The sequence below is a fragment of the Macaca mulatta genome, chromosome 6, assembly GCF_049350105.2.
Source record: "Macaca mulatta isolate MMU2019108-1 chromosome 6, T2T-MMU8v2.0, whole genome shotgun sequence".
In the NCBI taxonomy this organism is placed as follows: domain Eukaryota; kingdom Metazoa; phylum Chordata; class Mammalia; order Primates; family Cercopithecidae; genus Macaca; species Macaca mulatta.
This window is the reverse complement of record NC_133411.1, coordinates 167,270,753-167,291,396: the sequence shown is the minus strand read 5'-3', so window position 1 is coordinate 167,291,396 and position 20,644 is coordinate 167,270,753. Positions and strand designations below refer to the sequence as shown.

Sequence of the window (20,644 nt, the reverse complement as noted above, 5' to 3'; positions counted from 1 at the left end):
GAAAAGATCCAGTTTTAGGATTAAGATGTCACAGTAGAAGGTAGACCAGAAAGACAGAGAGAAACAGGAATTTTAGCAGCATGATTTGAGCTGCTGGATCAGTCCTCACCTGAAGCAAGTCCTTACTTTGGACTTTTCATGTTTATGAACTAATAAAGTACATTTATCATTTAGGTTAGATCGAGTCAAAATTTTACTAATTTTAACCAAAAATTAATTGAAGTATGATACAGAGAGACTCCAGTTTTTGGTGGAGTCAGCTGTGTACTGAGCTGATTACACAGGCTGTCAGAAAGACATTCTGTGCTGGAGACTCTGGACATGCAGGATCCTGGGAGTAGTTGATTAGATCCCTTGTCTTAGTTCACTTAGATTATATGCCAGTCACTTGCAAAAATTTATGGTCCAAGTAGAATTCTTCAAAAACTATTTGTACAACCGTAATTGGATATCTAATATATTGGTCAGCTTGATGATGCTTCCAAATCATTCTAATATGAAAGAGTGGTAAGTTCTTAAAAGTCATGATTAGGTGGGGACTCAGCAGCTATAACTGATTGCTGGCATGAGCTATGCTTCCCTCCTGGAGTCATATTCCACATGACACTGATATCAAGTCATCGACATTTATATGAAGTTATTGTCTTATACGAACAGAAATTCACCATTCACTGAAGCAGCAAAATTTAACATCAAAGCTGGCATCATTACATATAACGTATTTCCTTTGTAAAGTAAAAGATGTATTCAGGGAGAACTCTAATTAGGTTAAGAAAACAGTGGGCCACGAAACATTTCTTTCAGGAAAGAGAGGGCAGCGCAAGCACCAGCTCTAACTTTCAATGAATTTAATGCAATAAGCTGTTCTACTAGACAAGGGGTCACAAAATCTGGCCTATGGCCTGTCTTTGTAAATATAATTTTATTAGAACATAACCATGCCCATTCATTTACATATGTTTATAGCTATTTCCATCCTACAACAGCTGAATTGAGTAGTTAGGAAAGAGACTGAATGGCCTGCAAAGACTAAAATATTTACTACCTATCTCTTCATAGAAAAAGCTTGTGGATCCCTACTATTAGTCTGTGAATGAAGGCAGAACTGTATGATGTTCATCTTTGTATATATTCTTTACTGTATATTCGATGCTTGTTAGATATTAATCATTGTGCTACTGCACTTAACATTTTAAGTCCTAAACAACTCTATGGGGTTAGATCTTCTTCTCTTGGTTCTACAGAAATCAGTGAGGCAAAACAATTTTCTTGAGGACTCACAAGCAATAATTCCCAACCTGGAAATCACACCTAGATCTGCCTGTCTGACCCTGTGCTCTTAACCACTGCACTTCCTACACTGTTTCTCCATCCCTTTAAACAGTTCTAGGTTCATAAAATGACTCAATACTGGATGTTGAATTGAAATTGAATCAGAATTACTACTTTAAAATATTTGTTTACCTTAATAAATCATTTACCCACCAGGGAACACCTTGCTAATTGAATTCACATAAACGGCCTGGGGAAAATGGCAAGAGGGAAGCAGTTGTTTACAATATGAAGGAAGAGTTTCATTGGCCCTTTTCATACAAACTATCTGCTCAGTTTTGGTCTCCAATAGGAATCATTGACAAATCAATAAAGCTGACCAAAAGAAAGAAAAACAGAGTGATTGTGAATAGGATGAAATCCTTCTTTATGAAAAAGAGAGTAGAAAAGACCACTATCACTTCAAATGGGATAACTTACCACTTTTGTGCTGCTTTTTGTGCTGGGGTGACTCAAACCAACAAAAAATGCTCTGCGGCAAAAAAAAAAAAAAAAAAAAAAAAAAAATGCTCTGCAGCTCAAGGCTTTACACAAGTGAAGGACCTCACTTGCTTCCAATGACTGATGAACAGATGCAATGCTTTTCACCAGTTATTCCCCAGCCTCAGGATGGCTAGGTCATGTGGACTGCTCTACCATGGCTTGCTACTGCACCTCTCCCTTCCCACTTTTCTCATTCTGGGCTTTCTCAAATGTGGTTTTTATTTTTATTTACATATTTTTTGAGATGGAGTTTCACTCTTGTTGCCCAGGCTGTAGCCCAATGACATGATCTCGGCTCACTGCTCCTCCGCCTTCTGGGATCAAGCAATTCTCCTGCCTCAGCCTCCCAAGTCGCTGGGATTAAAGGCACCTGCCACCACGACTAATTTCGTATTCTTAGTAGAAACAGGGTTTCACCATGTTGGCCAGGCTGGTCTTGAAGTCCTGACCTCAGGTGATCCACCTGCCTCAGCCTCCCAAAGTGTTGGGATTACAGGCCTGAGCCACCACGCCTGGCCTTAAATGTAAACTATTGCCTCTACAGACAAAATGCAAAGATGAGATGCAATAGTAATGGAGAGGCACTACTGGATTAACATTTTATCTTTGCATTTGAGAAGACTCCCCTTCCCAAATCATATAAGCAACAAAAAGGTAGCTATTTCTATGGGAAGAATGAAACAAAGTTTTCAGTGCCAGAGACAGCTTTGGATTATAGCTGGCTTATTATTATGGAATATTATTTTTTAGAAAAGTAGAAAGCTCTAGGTTGAAGGCCTCAAACACACTATGAACATTTGTAATGGAAACCCCCATTCTTTGTGCACCACAGTCCCATTTCCAGAAAAAAACCTTGTCATGCCAGAAGCCAGAGTTGTTTTCTGTTATAAGCATGCACTGGGATTATCAGAGGTGACGTGGAGAGTCAGGGGTGCTGCTGGAAGAACATTCTGGGAAGCAGACAGGAAGACAGTTACAGAGGTATGTCTCTGGGGTGTCTTGGTGCCATTGCCAGTGTTTTCATCATCCCAGCTAACATGTGGATTCTTTATCATATTTTCTTCTTATCCAAAAGCAGAAGTTAGCAGTAATGCTATAAAGGTTTCAGTCCTCCACACAACTTTCATTTTAGGGATTCATCTTAGAAACAATTTTCTTTCAGTTGTCATTTTTTTTCCTGGACAACTGCAAATAAGCCTATCTGAGCTTTTCTCATCCGTTTTGGAAAACAAAAACGTTTTTTGACTAAGGCAAAAGTTGTAGAAATTACCATTCAGTTATTATTTAACTAAAATTCCCCATCTTCTGTATGCCTCCTCCAATAAGTTCAGCCAGCCTTGATGTCTACTCTTTCCAAATGACTCACAGCCTTTGCTTCTCATACCTTGACTTCTCAAAGTGTTGTTTTTGGATTACCTGCATCAGAAACAGCTAGGTGAACATGTTACAAATGCATATCTCTGGACCTTACCTCAGTCATCCTGAATCGAATATCTGAGATGAGACTCAGGCATTTTAACAAGCTGCCATGATTCTTCTACTCATTGAAGTTTGAGAATGGTGGTTGCATTGTTTTCATTTTGACAATGAGTAATTCTCAGATGATCCCTTTATATGTCCTGTTACAGTCACGTGGGCAAGTTGTGTCCTGCATAAAAGCACCTGGTCAACAGGGAGGGAGGATAAAATCAAGATGCTCACTCTGGTGCAAGATTGTGCCCACCAGAGGAAGAAGGTGCTTTTTCTAATTTGCACAAATGTCCCTTGGTTACTCACTGGTTACCCACAAGGCCACATCTGCCCAGGAGGGGCATCTTTTTCTAATTTACACAAGGACTCTGTGTGGGCTGGCAGTGCCCTACTTGTAGGTCTAATTTATAAGGCCCATGAGACAGTCATCGTGTGTTAAGCTTTTTGTCCTCCTTCCCATTGTACCACACACACCAGTAAAACTCAATATTTGTAGAATCAAATTGGAAATGCTAATATTAATACTAGAGAAAGAAAGACAGTTTTATCACTCAAATAACAATAGTCTCCTTCATTTCTCTCCTCCCCTGAATTGAGCAAAATCAGCAGAATTTTCCATTGCAGACCACAAATTGAACATACAGTCTGTGTGGGGGGCAAAATGAAACTCTTCTTTTCCTTCCTAGTGGAAATAAAACTTTTTGGCAGTAATTCTTGGATTGTTTTCTTTGGAAATTGCATTCATGTGATTTTCAAGATGTTTCCCGGGCTTTGTTGAAATTTGATCCATTTAACAAGAAACACATAACTCAATTCATGTTAAAATTCTCAGGGTTACTTAAGAATAATTATGAGTTGTCCATGTGTGCTAGAAAAACAATCCAGACTTCCTCAAGAATGGGAAGATTATTTGTCTCTCTGGGGTAATGTTTCTCCTGGTTAAGTATGCCCAGTGAAAGAGTTTGCTCAAGAAGTGACCCCGAGTTTTTCCCTGCAAAGGAGTAGACAGGCTTCATGAGTTTTACCCCCAAAGCCATTTTCAGACGTGATTTATCATGTGAACCAAGGGTCTCTATGAACTTCTATGGAAATGACAACATAACATCTCACACACCTAGAGAGAGTGAGACTTGGGCCGAATTCTGAGATGTAATGGTTGGATTTCATCTAAATCATAGTTTTCTGAGCTTACTTTCTTGGCTAGCCTTTCCTTCACTTGTACCCTTCTTTTTTACTAAACCCTCTAAGCTACAGCTAAATCAAATGAAGCCCCGTAAATCTCCCTTGCACTCATACCACTCCTCTAACACAGAAATGGAATCCCCTGAGCGTTCATGGACTCACAAGCAGCAAAGATGAAATAAATGAAAGAGTGGGGGTGGACCCACTCCAGCCTGTGAGTTGAAGCTCTGCTGTGGGCTAGCAAGTCAGGAAATGCTTCTTGTTCCACCAATATTGGGAAAAACAACAACAACAACAACAACAACAACAACAACAAGGGGCCAATCCCTATTCATCTCTTTCTTAGCTGAGCCTCTTCTGGTTGGTTAGAGGTAACACACACCCATTAGTTAGGGGTATTCATTGCAAAGATACAGGAGTGTGTCATAGAACCCAAAGTCCGCAGAAAGAATGGGAACTGGGAATCAGAGGTCATCAGTACACAGGCAGTGTTTTCTCACCACTCTTCATCTTTGCTTCTATCACTTCATGCACTAGCTTCTTAACCCCATTCTACACGGGGAACACAGTATTCCCTGGTTTAAACTTTCCGTTTTGAAGGTCAGCCCAGATTTGCTTTTCTTCATCCCGATTCCAAATTCCCGAGGAAGGGAGGTTGATTGACTCATTGTAGATCTGTAACCTCTTATGGTATAGTCATCTGTGGCTAAGGATAGAGTCAAGCTGGACCATCATGAGTTCTGGGAGCTTGTCTCCATTCCCTTCTGGATGGTGGGAAGGAACATCCCTGGTAAAGCAAACTGGGCAGAAATTGAAAAGGGAACCTATAAAATCCTAATGTCTATGATCCTAGAAACAAAATAGCCCTTTAGGTTCATTTATCCCAACCACTCATTCATGGTAGGAATTAGCTCTGCCACATACTTGACTAATAATTGATAATCTTTCAGCTCTGCTTGATTCCCCCACATGAGGATGGAGAGTTTATACCTTATGAGGTCTCAGTATTATTAACATTTCTTTCTTAGATTATAACAAAAATTCTTGCAGCAATGCCCATCCAAAGATAATTCTAACTATTAAAACAGCTTGTATCTCTAACTTTGAAGTGATATATATATTATATATATAATATATTTTATAAATTACATATATTCATATATAATATATTATCTATAAATTCAGGAGCTTAAAAAGAGGTTAGCAAGAAGAAAGATGGTATGAGAAAAAGAGCATATGTTCTGGTGATAGACTGCCAATTTTCAAATCACTATTCACTAGCTCTGCAACCTTCAACAAACACTTGAGCCTCTATTTCTTCAATTGTAAAACGATCACAGTGTCATGAAGATGAAATACTGTAAAGTGCAGATAACATTCAGCTAAGTGTCTGACACAGAGTTGAAGCTCAGTATGTGTTATCTGCCATCATTTTCCTTTAGCATTACTTACTTGTAGAAATACAACCAAATCACATATTTTCTAGGCCTTCTATCATTCTGTCACTGATATTCCTCAGTTTGACCAGATAACTTTCTTCAAAGGGCCTTGTCCATGCCAATGTGTAAGGCAATGACAGTGCCAAAATGTTTTTCAGACACAGCCTAGGACTTGTTTCTGGTGAGCAGGCTGGAGAAACATTCGCGCTTCACAGACCACCTGTCAAAGGGGCAGGTACTATTCTATTTGTTATTCAAGCATGAAGCTGAAGCCTTCTCGCTCAAGCTGTAATGATGGGAAGTGAGTAGAGAGACTACTGCATGTGTAGTTTACAGAATTGAAATACAGAAGTTGACATTTTTATGATTTTCTTAATCTTTGTAAGAGGTGTAGCCAGAGTTAAGGAGCTCTGCATCCGTTCTCACCTCCTGGGATTGATATAAAGGTGTAGAGAGAGAAAAGAAATTGAAATAATTGGAGCTACCTGAGGGATGCATTTGCTATTTCTTCTCCCTAAGGATCCAAAGCATAATGTCAGGCTGACCTAATTCATGAGGACAGCATTACTCCCCAGGCTGCAGGTGCCCTCAAAGCAAGAGGTACCAAGAATGTGGTCAGTTAACATCTGTTTAAGAAAATTACTACTGCATTTTGGCCTGTGAATAGCATGCCCATGGATCTTCCTGGCAGCAACATGGAATAGAATTGAGTGGGTATTTTGAAGCAGAGCTTCTTCCATGTTCTGGGGTCACTGAGGGCTTTGGGAATTGTGCCTGGGCCCCATGCACCACATTGGTTTCCATAACGCTTGCTGGGCAGCCAGAACTTGTCAGACGTATCCCAAGTTCTTACTGCTGTGCAGACATATAATATTAAAAAAGAAAAAGGGGCTGGAGGAATATCACATGTCCAAGTTAACCATTTACTAAACATAAGATCTATGTGAGGCATGATCTTTAAATCAGCAAACATTTACTATGCACTTGCTAGGCACTCTATATATGGCAGTGCCATTACAAGGGAGGACAGAATGTACCCAAGAGTACTAGGAGTGTAGAATATAGCCAGATTCTACCTGGGATCAGGGAGAACTGAGAAAGTTTCTCAGAATGTGTGGTATTGATGAGCACCTTAAACAATGGTGTCAGTTTCCAAGAATATGTAATCACATGAAAAATGCTCAGGGTGTAATGCTGGGTGAAATATACATATACTAAATCTTTTATAGCACAATTGAATTTGATTACACAAAGCATAAACAAAATATAAGGCAGACACTTTTTTTCTATTTTATCTTCTATTTATACCTACCTGATGAATGGATGCAATTATTATCTGCATTTTGTTATGTATTTAAGAAAAAAAGGAAAAAACACAAAAATGTTAATCTGAGTGGTTGATTATGAGTAAATTTTGTTTGCCTCTTAATAGGCTATTATAGCATTTAAGGTCTCAGATAAAAATAATGAACATGTTATTTTTAAATAGACTCTTACATATATGGTCAATTAATTACATATATGGTCAATTGACAAAGGTGCCAAGACCATTAAATGAGAGAAAGGATAGTCTTTTCAACAAACAGTGCTGGACACTCGATATCCATATGCGAAAGAATAAAGGTAAACCCTTACCTCACACCATACACAAAAATTAACTCAAAAAGCGTCTAAGACCTAAACAAGAGTTAAAACTCTAAAACAGTTAGAAGAAAGCATAGAGGAAAATAATGGCATTGGATTTGGCAGGGATTTCTTGGTTATGAAAACAAAAGCACAGACAACAAAAGAGAATAAATAAATTAGGCTTTATCAAAATTAAAAACATTTGTGCATGAAAGTACACTATCAAGACAATGAAAAGGCAACCCATAGAATGGGAGGAAACATTTGAAAAGCATATATTTGATAGGAGATTAATTTCAGAGTATTCTAAAAACTCCTATAACCCAACAACAAAATGAACAACAAATTCAAAAATGGGCAAACAAAATGTGGTATATACATTAATGGAATATTATTCAGCCATGAAAAGAAGTGAAATTTTGATGTGTGCTAAAAAATGGATGAACCTTGAAAAACATTATGCTAAGAAAAATAAGCCAGATACAAAAAAACAAATATTGTATGATTTCATTTATATGAGGTCCCTAGAATAGGCAAATGCATACACACATAAATTATAATAAAGGTTACTAGAGGATGTGTAGGAAGAGAACATGGGAGTTATTATTGGATAGGTACAGAGTTTGGGATGATAAAAGAATTCTGAAAATAGATAGTGGCTACAAAAAAAAAAAAAAAAAAAGAATAAGATACTTCCTGAGGAAGGGAAGGATACTCCAGGCATGGAAAAGAGAAGTGAAAGCATGGAGGTGTGGATGGTCCTGTGTTTGAGTCCAATGAGGCTGTGTCATGGCTTGTATTAGAATGAGAGGTTGGGGTCTGAGGCCTGGTTAAGGAGGGCCCTGAATGCCAGTCAAAGAGGGAGAATGGCTTGAAAAAATACAAGGCTCTCAAGCTTATTTTTACATGCTAGACCTTTACCCAAAAATCCCTCAATTGCTTTGTGCTACTCTTGAAATAAAATGTAGGCAGTCTAGCTGTGATTGCATTCACAAGATATTCTGGAATCCTCTTTTTGCATTGGCTTGAGATGGTTTCTGCTTCCTTCAGATGAAAGACCCTTGACTAAGACATGAGCAGCCTTGGTCCACCCAAAGTACAGCTGTCTCCAAATCTCACCCTCTTCCTTCTGCTACTCAGTGAAGGCCAGGAAACACATCCTGTATGCCCTGCCCCAAAGCATGGGGTGGTGTTCTCACTCTCCCCAAGGTGACCTATTATTCCTAGGCCTCACTAGCCTTTCCCACTCCACTAAGGGACTGGGGAAATGTGATGACTCAGTTTTAAAGCTTACCACCCAAATTTTAGTGATGCCACTGAGTGTACAAAAGGGACACCTGTGTTTTCCCTTCCATGTGATAAAGTTACTAATCATAAAGGTTGATTTTTCATTTTTCACAACCCAGGACAAGCAAGAGTCTTGGGCCAGTAAACATTTCCTAGGGATTATCTCATAAATGCATTTCCACTTGACACAGTCCTTGGAACTTGGTGCTAACTTAAAGCTCACTTATGAGGTTGTCTGAAGACCCATTTTTAAATGAATATGAGGTTTCTTGATTCTTGATTGAGCACCTACCAGGAACAAGGCCTATGGGATATACACAAGTAAATAACAAGGCTATTGCCCTTAGGAGATATACACAGGTAGGAGTGGGAGAGATAGATATTCCCAACTAACTCAAAGACAGAGGGAAGTCATTACCACACCAGCCACACAAATAAAGCATTGCATGGAACTTCAGGGGAGGATCATTCTGTTCCAAGTCAAAAATTACAATTGATGTGACCCTTAGATGAATACAGATTCAATGAAGAAAAGTGTTTCAGCTGAGGAAGCAACAGGCACAGAGGCATGGAAGGAAAAAGTTCTAGGAGTGAGGGACTTTCTGACATAGCAAGAACTAGATTGTCTGGAGCTATGCTGCCCAATATAATAGCTAATAGGCCCAAAAGGTGATTTAAATTTAAATCAACCAAAATTAAATAAAATGTAAAATTCATCTCAGTTGCACTAGTCGTATTTCAGACTTACACAGATGAGCCACCTGTGGCTAATGGCCACTGTACTGGACAGCACCGATACAGAACATTTCTACCATCACAGAATGTTCTATCAGAGAACAGTAGACTAGAGAGGAACAGGAACAAGAATTAGTTAGAGTTGAGGCTTCTTCCTTACCTAGACATTTGGTAGGAAACATCAACATAAATTCTAAATTTTAGGGACGTATTTTCTTTTTACCTTTTCTTTTTCTTTTCTTTTCTTTTCTTTTTTTTTTTTTTTTTTTGAGATGGAGTCTGGCTCTGTCGCCCATATTGGAGTGCAGTGGCACAATCTTGGCTCACTGTAAGCTCCGCCCCCCGGGTTCACACCATTCTCCTGCCTCAGCCTCCTGAGTAGCTGGGATTACAGGCACCCACCACGATGCCCAGCTAATTTTTCTATTTTTGGTAGAGACGGAGTTTCCCCATGTTAGCCAGGATGGTCTCGATCTCCTGACCTTGTGATCTGCTCGCCTCGGCCTCCCAAAGTGCTGGGATTGCAGGTGTAAGCCACCATGCCTGACCATAGGGATATATTTTCATATAGTATGCTATGCATCGACTATTGCTCCAGATGCGAACCAAATCACATGATTCACATATGTGATTTCTCTACCTTGTCAGTCAAGATTATTAGATTATGCTGCAGTAACAAATAGCCCCTTTTCTCCATGGTTTAATACAACAAAGAATTACTTCTTGTGTTCACTACATTTCCAACATGGGTGGTCACTCAGGGTTCCAGGCCAGTGAAGACCTCATCTTGACAAACATTTCCTTAATGGCCAAGACAGATAAAAAAAAGAAGGTTGGTACTGAGCACCAGCAGCTAAATGCCTCAGACGGAAGTGACACACGTCACTTCCATTCACATTTTGTTGGCTAAGGCAAATCACACAGCCACTGTCAAGTGAGTAAGAAAGTATCTCCTTGTGTCACCAGAAAGACAGAATACAACCAGAATCCTTGTGTATAACCCTAAAGACTGCCACTTATGTTAATAATCAATTACCCAACAAGATGTCCAAGCAGAACAATCGACCACAAGTGTAAAAAAAAAAGTCAGAGCTGCGAAGATTGACAGAAATCTGACGACAACAGGCCTTAAACAACATTCAGAGACTGTTCTAGAACAAGTACCACTTATTTCCTTCACATCTCTAGGACATCATTTGTAAGAAAGAAGAATGAGAAGCCACAGCCATGAGAAGCTGTGGGGCTTTCTTCCCTTCCCAGAATTGCTCCTTATGTAGCTGTCTATACCGTAGTGGCTCCAAGTTTTCTATAGGAGGGGCCAAAAAGAACAAACCTAACCAGGAGGAATGCAATGAGATTTGTCTTAAGGCTGGGTTTGCTTAGCAAGATTGCTGTTTTTACTTAGAATGAATGTTTATTTGGAATGGCTTATGATGAGGGGACTGCTGATCAATATTAAAGGGAGGTAAAACACTTTCAAGCCTCCACCTTGCACTGTCACCAGTCTGTGACCATGGAAGGGAATCAAAGAAATGTGTGGTATTCTGCCTCTTCAGACCAAAAAATAAAAATAAAAAGGTAGCCCACTAGGGTGGCCAACCATAGTGGTATGCCTGGGATGGAGTGATTTCCCAAATGATTTACCAGTGCTTTGGCAACTTTTTAGTTGCCTGGGAACAATCCCAGGCAAACTGAGATGGTTGGTATCCTATGTCCTAGAGAACATGCAGCTCTCAGACTTATTTTATTTTGTCATTGGGTGTCATTTTTAAGTTTCAGTAAGTTAGGATCATTTAAGAATTAGGTTTCCTTACCCTCCAGATACATGCCTCTTTTGACAATTCAGAAGATGTATCCACTCTGAGACCTGTATTTCCACAGGGCAGTCATCAACCAGGGACAAATGGTGGCAGCTGTCCCCCTTTACACAGTGCATGTTCTTCGCATGTCTTCACAGACCTCACCTGAGCTGTTTTCACTTATTTGTGTCACCTTTCAGACCTGAGGCATAAGGCTACACATTAAAAACACTCAGGTGGCCTTTACAGTTCCAATATTTAGACTATACCCCAAAACAACCATACAAGGATCCTAGGGGTGGAACCCTAGCATTCACATATATGGTAAAATACATATAACATAAAATTCAGCATTTTAACCATTTTGAATATACAATTCTGTAAATTAAATACATTCGTATTGTGCAACCATCACCACCATGCATCTTCAGAAGTTTATTTCATGATTCTGAATATAAACTCTGCACCCATTAAACAATAGCTCCTCATTCTTCCCTACCCCAGCCTCTGGTAACCACTGTTCTATTTTCTCTCTATAAATTTGTCCATTCTAGGTAGCTCACATAAGTAGACTCATAAGACAATATTTGTCTTGTTGTGTCTAGTTTATTTCACTTAGCATAATTTTTTTTTTTTTTTTTTTTGAGATGGAGTCTCACTCTCTTGCCCAGGCTGGAGTGCAGTGGTGCGATCTCGGCTCACTGAAAGCTCTGCCTCCCAGGTTCACGCCATTCTCCTGCCTTAGCTGGGACTACAGGTGCCCACCACCATGCCTGGCTAATTTTTTGTATTTTCAGTAGAGACGGGGTTTCACTGTGTTAGCCAGGATGGTCTTGATCTCCTGACCTTATGATCCGTCCACCTCAGCCTCCCAAAGTGCTGGGATTACAGGCGTGAGCCACCGTGCACGGTCTAGCATAATATTTTTAATGTTCATCCATGGTATAGCATGTGGCAGTATTTTCTTCCTCTTTAATGAATAATATTCCATTGTAGGTATATACTACATTTTGTTTATCCATTCATCCTGCTATGGACCTTTGAGTTATTTATTCTTTTTGGCTGTTGTAAATGGTACTGCTATAAACATAGAGGAACATGTATCTATTAGAGTCCCTGCTTTCAATTCTTTGGGGTGTATACTTAGCAATGGAATTGCTGGATCATGTTGTAATTATATGTTCAATAACATTTGTATTTTTAAAGCCCCCCGCCAGGTGATTCTATTTTGAAGACAAGGCCACGGACTTCTGTATTAGAACTTGCAAACTCTGAAGAATCGACACTTTCTCATTTCCAGGTGTGTGTGGCAGAGAACAAATGAACATCTTAGTTAATTCAACCATAAAACAGGAGTTTAAAAACAGTTTTGAGAATACAGAGAATGTCTTTCTGCCGTCTTCCTCAAGCCTCTGAAAACAATTCTCTGTAGTCCTTTATTGGATGCTTCCATCAACCTTCCAGAAGAACTACCCTCAAAGAATATTTCAAATTTCATTATATATACTGCTTTAAAATTTTAACTCAATCTGTAGAATTTTATAAAAATGCACTGGATTAGAAAATGACACAAAAATAATATCCACTGGTTTTCTTTTATAATATCATGCAACTAAAGTGACACATTTTGGAGTAGTACAGTTATTAAAATGCAGCCCTGAGTCGATATGAATGTCACTTATATTTAAAAGGAAAGTAATTTTACATGATTTGGCCTCTTTTTTTTTTGTCCTAGCAATACAGAGAGATTTGTGGATTCAGTGACTTCATCAGATGGTCTTATTCCCTCTACCATACTACTTTAAATTAAGACTGGAAGCTTTTAGAATCCTTCTTCCCAGGGGAATTTATGAAATGTCAAAATGGTCACATCAGCCACTGGGGGCTGGCCTGGGAATAAAGACTTAATTTGGCCATGGGAATAGAAGAGGGATATTTCCTTGAACTTCTTTCGCCCTCCTGGTCTTTCTCCTATGAAAACATTCCATTGTGCTGTATCACTGTCCAAACAGAAACACAAGCAGCTGAACTCAATTTATCAGAGAGCTCATTTAGGTATCATTTAGGGATAGGAAACCCAACTTCAGTGACTTGAACACTGAAGGGAGGTTATGAATTCACATAATCGGGAGGAAGAAGGGTAGGCTTCAGATGAAGTGAGATCCAGAGGTTCAATATTCCCAGAGTATGCACTTTCCCTCTCTTGGATATCCTACAGTGTTGTCTTCATCCTAGAGTGACTGCCCAGCAGGTCCACACTCTCCCTTTATGTGACCAAAAGATCTGCTATAGTTCTGTATTTTCCTGCTTTACACCACACTGCCCAGAGGGAGTGATGAGGGTCTCCTTTAATAAAGCTAATAACGCCCCCTCCTTGATTGGGAGGCACCAATTCCACCCAAATCAGGTGACTGAGAATGGGAAGAGCGTGTTCTCCCATAGGAAATTCAGGATTCTTTTACCAAGAAAAGAGAGCAATCGATTCTGGGCAGCAAACAGCATGTGTCTACGATGCCAGGTGCGTTCTGTCCAATGCAGAGCACAGCATGACTCTTAACCTCCCTTGTTACAAGAAACACTGTCCAACAGAACTTTTTGCAATCACAGAAATGTTCTTTGTCTAAGCTGTCCAGTGCAACAGCTACCTAACTACGTGTGACTGACTATTCAGTACCTGACATGTGGCTAATGCAACCGAAGTACTTGACTTTTGAGTTGTTTTTAAAAAGTAAATTTAAATAGCCACATATGGCGAGGGGCTGCCATATTGTGCAGTGCAGTTCTAGAAACTGATACTCCATTAAAGCAAAGGAGATCACATTTGTTTCTCTGGGAAGCACATAATATTTAAGGCATATAACAGAGCATATTATCAGTAAGCTTTCATATCTTTTTTCTGTTTATGAGATATGTATCACATCTTTGTCATTCTATATATCTGTAATTAATTATTTAGACTTAAGTGCAAAATTTTACATTTATTTCAGGTTAAGTTTTCAGAGGATCCCCATCCTTAAAGATATTTCTTATCCTGAATTTTAAAAATTCATAATATTACTTGCTCTACCAATCCTATGTTGGTCTCTATCATGAAGGGAATCTATCTTATAGCAGAGATTTTCTTTTTAACCTGAAGATTATGAATGGCTTCTAAGAGGATGCAAAACTATGATAGACTTTTGTGTGCTTCTACTATGCTGTTTTTGTTCTCTCCAAGGGAAAGTCAAGTTCATTAAGTTTTCAAAGATTAAAATCAGCGATCAATAATTTGCACCTTTGCACAAATTATTAAAGCATGGCAGAACTCTACGGCCTGCTGTTAAAAATGGCCATCCGGGTTAACACCAGTGTTTAAACCACGGGCTCTGCCTCTGGTCCCTGACTGCTGCTCACCATGTGGCAGAGCCACAAAAATCAGAAACTTACACATGTTGGTCTCTTTCTTTAAGTTTTGACTTCTTCCCCAAATCTGCTGACTGTTGTTCACGCTCTAGAGCTCTTGGGTAGTTTTTGTATTTTGTCTACAGTTTATAGTTGTTATGTGTGAGAGTGTCCTTCTTATTACGTTATGCATAACATTTATTTAACCAGATCTCTATTAATGACCATTTAGAATCTTACTAATTTTTTTTTTACCAGTTCAATCATTTCTGAAATGAACATCCTTATTTGTGCCTCTTGAGCAAGAATGCAACTAAAAATTGAGAAGTGGAAGTGTAGCTTATGGAGTAAGCACATTAAGATTATAAAACATGTGGCAGAAGTTCTGGAAACCAATAATTTTATCATAAATAATATCATATGAATTAACTAGTATGAATTAATATACATAATAGAAGTGCAAAATTTATTCATTGTATCAAATGTACCAAAATGCTTTCAGACAGGGTGGCTGCCCTGTAGTTACCACCAACAGCTTTCCAAAGTGTCTGAGTGCTGCCAATGCCCTGATACATACAGCTAAAGGAACTTTGAATTTTTTTTCCTCTAGAACTTTTGAAGAAGAGGCATTTCTATCCATTTGTAGTGAATTTTACGTGACTATCAAAAGCCACAAGGCCAGAGAAAGTAGAAGTAATTGGGCAATCCAAAGTACTTATATATCCTTGATATTCTTGCTTACATCTTAAAACTGGGCTCAGGACCATAGGGACCATCTCCTCATGCTTTGCCTTGTCTCATGCTGTGAGGCCATCAGGGAAACATTGTATTTGTACATCCCGGAGCCAGAAAGTTTGCAAAAAGTGCACACTGTGAGGGCAGGATGATGAAAATGAAGCTCCTCTCAACTGTCCACCCCTAATGTATGCCAGCCCCACTCTAAACACATAGCAGCCTTCCCAAAGAGCAAACGTTAAGGATTATTAAACCTTCATTTCTTAATTTCCATTTTGATTCAAAAATCACAGGAGGCTATGATCTTACTTTATGATTCTTTCCCTATGCAGTTGGAATTGGTGACATTTATAAGCTGGGAAAGGTAGGATTTTTCTTTACAGCATTAAATATTCTCTTTCATGATGGTGTTTCACTTTACAAATGGCAAATATATCATGATGTGACCTGCGTAGCGGTGTTTTCAAGGCAGGTTTGGGAGTTCTGAAAAATTCACCTTGCCATGTGGCATGGTGAAGGCCCACTATCACGTCTGATGCACTTTATGCTGGCACTATGCAGCATACCGGTGAGAGAAAGCTAACCAATACAGGGAAAGACCTGGAGTTTCCGTTTCATATTCAGCAAAGTTGTTTTTCTAATGAATTCTAAGAACATAACAAAGATGCCATTGGTATCAGGCTCTTTCATATTTTTTTCAGTCAGGTGTTTATGCAGGAAATACTAAGCGTTCACATGTCCCAAGCCTCAATCTAGACCCTGTGGGGAACACAAACATAAAATATCCTTAGACCAGCTTAGGGTAGGGTCCTAGTTACTTTCTTGCTCAGGAGAGCTTCCAAGGTCAGGCTCTTTGTGCAGTTCAATGTGGCAGTATTGACATTTTAAGAGAAATACACTTTGTACCTTTATGGAAAGAATGTACAGCATGTGAATGTTAAGTAAAAAATTACAACTGTGTGAATTCAGTGACGTGAAAGTTCTCACCCTGCTTTATAACGTAAAACCAGCTGAGTTCGTGTCCCTCCCTCCCCATTAGACAGCTGACATCCAGTGAGCAATGAGCCTCTTGCTTTTTATCCTCCCAGTTCATTTCATTCTTTCTCCTCCCGTATTGACGGCGTGACCCCTATGTGCCCGGCACCCTGTAAGATTAGGAAATGCGCACTACGCCCCCTGGCACTCTTGCTTATGCTACCTGAGGATTCGAGGGCAGGCTTTACCTTCATAGCTCCTGCAAGGTGATCATGCCTTTTCCTTCTCTCAGCAGAGTTCTAAGAATGCCCAGGACCATAAATCAACAAGTTGTCCATGGCAAACAATCTACCACAGCTTGAGGATAGCTGAGCAGTATTTCTCTAGGGAACGAAGGCTGGCTAAACAACCAAAGTTTATTGAAGCTCTCCATACATTGCTTAAGACTAGAATTCACAGTCAACTGCCTGGGGTGGCTTTCACTCCATCCTTCCTTCCAAGAACCACAGAGATGAAGTAAATGAGCCACAGGAATAGGGATTTCTTCCAGGCTGGAGATATTACAACCCTTCTCTCAATGTAAGAGTTGGCTTGAAAAGGCAGCATTCACTATTGAGAGGACAACTCTAAAGAGGGCTTGTGGTTATAATGGTTTTATGATTATTTTGGATCTTTGTAAAGACTCCTATGTTTGGGTAACTGATTCCACACTGGAGAGATCACACAAACATTCCTTAACATTAGTCTGTGGCTTTGTTAGATAGAATTGAAAGAGCTCTGTGTCCATTCCAGTTCCCAGTCATACCCAAAATCATCTGTCATTCACATGACTGTGGATTTTTTTTTTTTTTTCAAAATTAGACTCAGTCTTCTGGGGGGGTTCTTGTTTTTGTTTTTTTAAATCACATATACAAAAACAGTCTCCGAGAAGTCTGTGCTATGCTTTAAAAACAAAGGATACTTAAGTCAGGGGGTTGTCTTCCAAATCCTATAGATAAGAAGGTAACATGTGCTAGTTTAAGTGCAAACATTACATACACATACCTATATATGTACATAAACAAACAAGTTGGAAAAATGTCTGCCCCTTTTATCTATCATTAATCAATGGATCAGGAAATACTGCCTGAGAAGCTATCCTTTTGGGGAAGTCTACACTATATGTGGAAAATAAAGATGTTTAAGTCAGGTCACTGTCTTCCAAAAACCTATAGATGAAGAGATTTTTCATTGAAATACACACATACATACATACATACATACATACATACATACATACATAAAAATAAATATTGCACGTTCTCACTCATAAGTGAGAGCTGAAAAAAATTGATCTCATGGAGTTGGAGAGTAAAATGATGGTTACCAGAGACTGGAAAGAGTAGTGAGTGTAGGGGGGATTGAGGAGGGGTAAATACCCAGTTAATGGGTATAAAAATACAGTCAGGGAGAAAGAATAAGATCTAGTGTTCAGTGGCACAACAGGGCAACTATAGTTAATAATTTATGGTACATTTCAAAATAACTAGAAGAGTAAAATTGGAATGTTTTTAACAATATTTATGCTATCTTTCAAAATAACTAGAAGAGTGGAATTGAAATGTTCCTATCACAAAAATATGATAAATGTTTACAGTGATGGATACCCCAATTATCCTGATTTGACCATTACATATTGTATACTTGTATCGAAATATCACATGCACCCCATAAACATGTACAACTATTAGGTATTCATAACAATTAAAAATTAAAAAAAATTTAAAAGAATTAAGCAAAAAAACCCCACACAGACATACATAAAAAAACAAACAAATTACCAGGTTGGAAAAAAATACCAAAGATGACAAAAGATATGCATTGAGCAAATATTTTCAAAGTACGTGTTTACTAGGCATGTTCTAGTGACAATAGAGAGCTTTTATTTTAGGGAGATAGACAAATAATAAACAAGTAAATATATAATTTCAGGTAATAGAAAGTTCTATAAAGAAAGAATAAAGTAGGATAAAAATGAATTATGAGAGAAGTGTGATATTTATATAGAGTGTGGTCAGGAAAGCCCCCTCTGAAAAGGTGACATGCGATATTAGGCCATGAGAAAATGTGTGTGGGAAGTAGTCATATGTCCAGATCATGCAGGACCCTGAAGATGACAGAAAGGGCTCTTCATGCTGTTATTTTCAGTAAGATGGACGAGAATTTGGGGGGTTAAAAGGTGAGGACTGGCATGGCCTAAAGTGTGTTTTAATAGGATCACTGTGCCTTCTGTGCTAAAGGCAGACTGCAAGGGACAGAAGCTGAAGCAGGAGGTAAGTTAGAATGTTTCTGCAATATCCAGGTGACAGGTGATGATAGCTTTGCCTGGGCTGGCAGTAGAGGTGACAAGAGATGGCTGAATGAGTATTTTGAGGATAGAATTAACAGAAATTGCTTATTGGTTAGAAGTGAGGTGTGAGAGGAAGAGAGGAGTCAAGGATAATACCAAGGTTTCTATCTGAGCAATTGGAAAAATTGGTAGTTGAAATAAGGAAGACCGTATGAGGATCTGGACTGCATGGAGGTAGAGATGAAGTGAGGGGTGTTGAATGTCAGGAGCTCAGTTTTGGCACATTGAGTTTGACATACCTATTACACTTCCAAGTGGAAATGTTAAGTATGCAATTGAATAAACAGGTCTTGAGTTCCAGGGAGAGGTATCAAAATGGGGATACAAATTTGGGTATATTTAAAACCTTTATACAACCGAGGGAGTGTATATAAAGAAAAAAAAAAAGGTGTATATAAAGAAAAAATGCACTGAACTAAGAGTAGCCCCAAAATTTAGAAGCCAGAGAATCAGAAAGACTCTACAAAAGAGATTGAGAAGGAGTGGTCTGAAAGAGAAAAAGAAAACTTGGCACATATGGTGCCCTGGAATTCAAGAGAAGAAATCATCTCAAGGAGGAGGAATTTATCAACCATGTCAAAAGCTATTGCTTGTGAAAATAAGGACTGAGAAATAAATTAAAAGCTAATTAAAGTAAACAAAAGATGTAGAAGTATATCACTAAAAAGTGAATAGAGAAGATTAAATAGAATGTCTAAAAACAAAACAAGAAAAAACCCAAAAAACTGGTTTACTACAAAATACAGTGGGAAAAAAGAGAAAAAAGCGAAAGAAGACATAGGACTTTCTTAAATAAAATATAGGACATATTTAAAACCCAAGCATATTAGTAATTATATTAAATATAAATTGCTAAGTACTCAATTAAAAGGCAGAGATTGCTAGACTAAATAAAAGTAGTAAAATTCATACATATGTTGTCTACAAGAAAAAAACATTTTAAATATAATGACATAGGTTACAAGTAAAAGGATGAAAAAGGTATACCATAAAAATACTGTTATATAAGAAAACTGAAGTGAGTATATTCACATCAGATAAAGTAGACTTTATAACAAAGAGCATTGCCAGAGGAAAATAAAAGGATATTTCATAATGATAAGGTTAACTTGTTAAGATAATATTATAACCACAATGCAAAACCATATGTTCCCACTGGAATGATAAAAATTTAAAAGACTGACAGCATCAAATATTTTTAAGAATGTAAAACAACTAGTATTCTCATATATTACTGATAGGAGTATAAAATGGTATAGCCACTTTACAAATCAGTTTGTTAGTTTTTCATAGTTAAACTTACATCTACTTATGACCCAGCAATTTATTCATAGGTATAGAGTCAAGAGAAATGAAAACATACGCTTTTAAAAGATGTGTACAAGAATGTTTCTAGCAGCTTTGCTCATAATAGCCCCGACTCGAGACAACCCAGATTTCCAGACAGGAGAATGGAAAAAAAGATGATACAATTATAAAATGGAGTACTACTCAGCAATTCAAAGGAATGAATCACTGTTATGCACAACAACATGAATGACTCTCCAAACTATTTTTTTTAGCAAAAGAATTCAGATACCAAAAAAAAAAAAAAAAAAAATGTGGTTTTTGCAATTACTTTTAATTTAAACTTTTAAACCATAATTATGAAGTCCTGGGACAAGCAAAGCTAATCTACAATGATAACTCAGAAGAGTACGTGCTTCTGGAGTAGTGGGTTGGTGGCAGGGTTTAACTGGGATGAAGCACGAGGCTGCTTTCTGAGGTGATGGAAGTGTTCTTTAGCTCTATAGGGGCATGGTTACTTCACT

General features: G+C 38.4%; 1 protein-coding gene and 1 long non-coding RNA gene across 11 annotated transcripts in view; one reads left to right on the top strand and one right to left on the bottom strand.

Annotated features, from left to right (window-relative positions):
• LOC144341336 (uncharacterized) overlaps nt 1-20,644 on the bottom strand; it is a 271,590-nt gene that overhangs the window by 29,392 nt on the left and 221,554 nt on the right. The gene's annotated exons all lie outside the window — the stretch shown is intronic.
• The window catches only part of LOC106999014 (uncharacterized), a 240,779-nt gene that overhangs the window by 181,589 nt on the left and 38,546 nt on the right, over nt 1-20,644 (top strand). For all 9 annotated transcript variants that reach the window (XR_013418211.1, XM_078004503.1, XM_078004509.1 and 6 more), the window contains one exon: nt 12,560-12,653. Coding sequence is in view for 8 of the 9 variants with exons in the window: in XM_078004503.1 (XP_077860629.1) it covers nt 12,560-12,653 (94 nt within the window). In the remaining variant the exon portion in view is untranslated. The remainder of the gene's footprint in view (nt 1-12,559; nt 12,654-20,644) is intronic.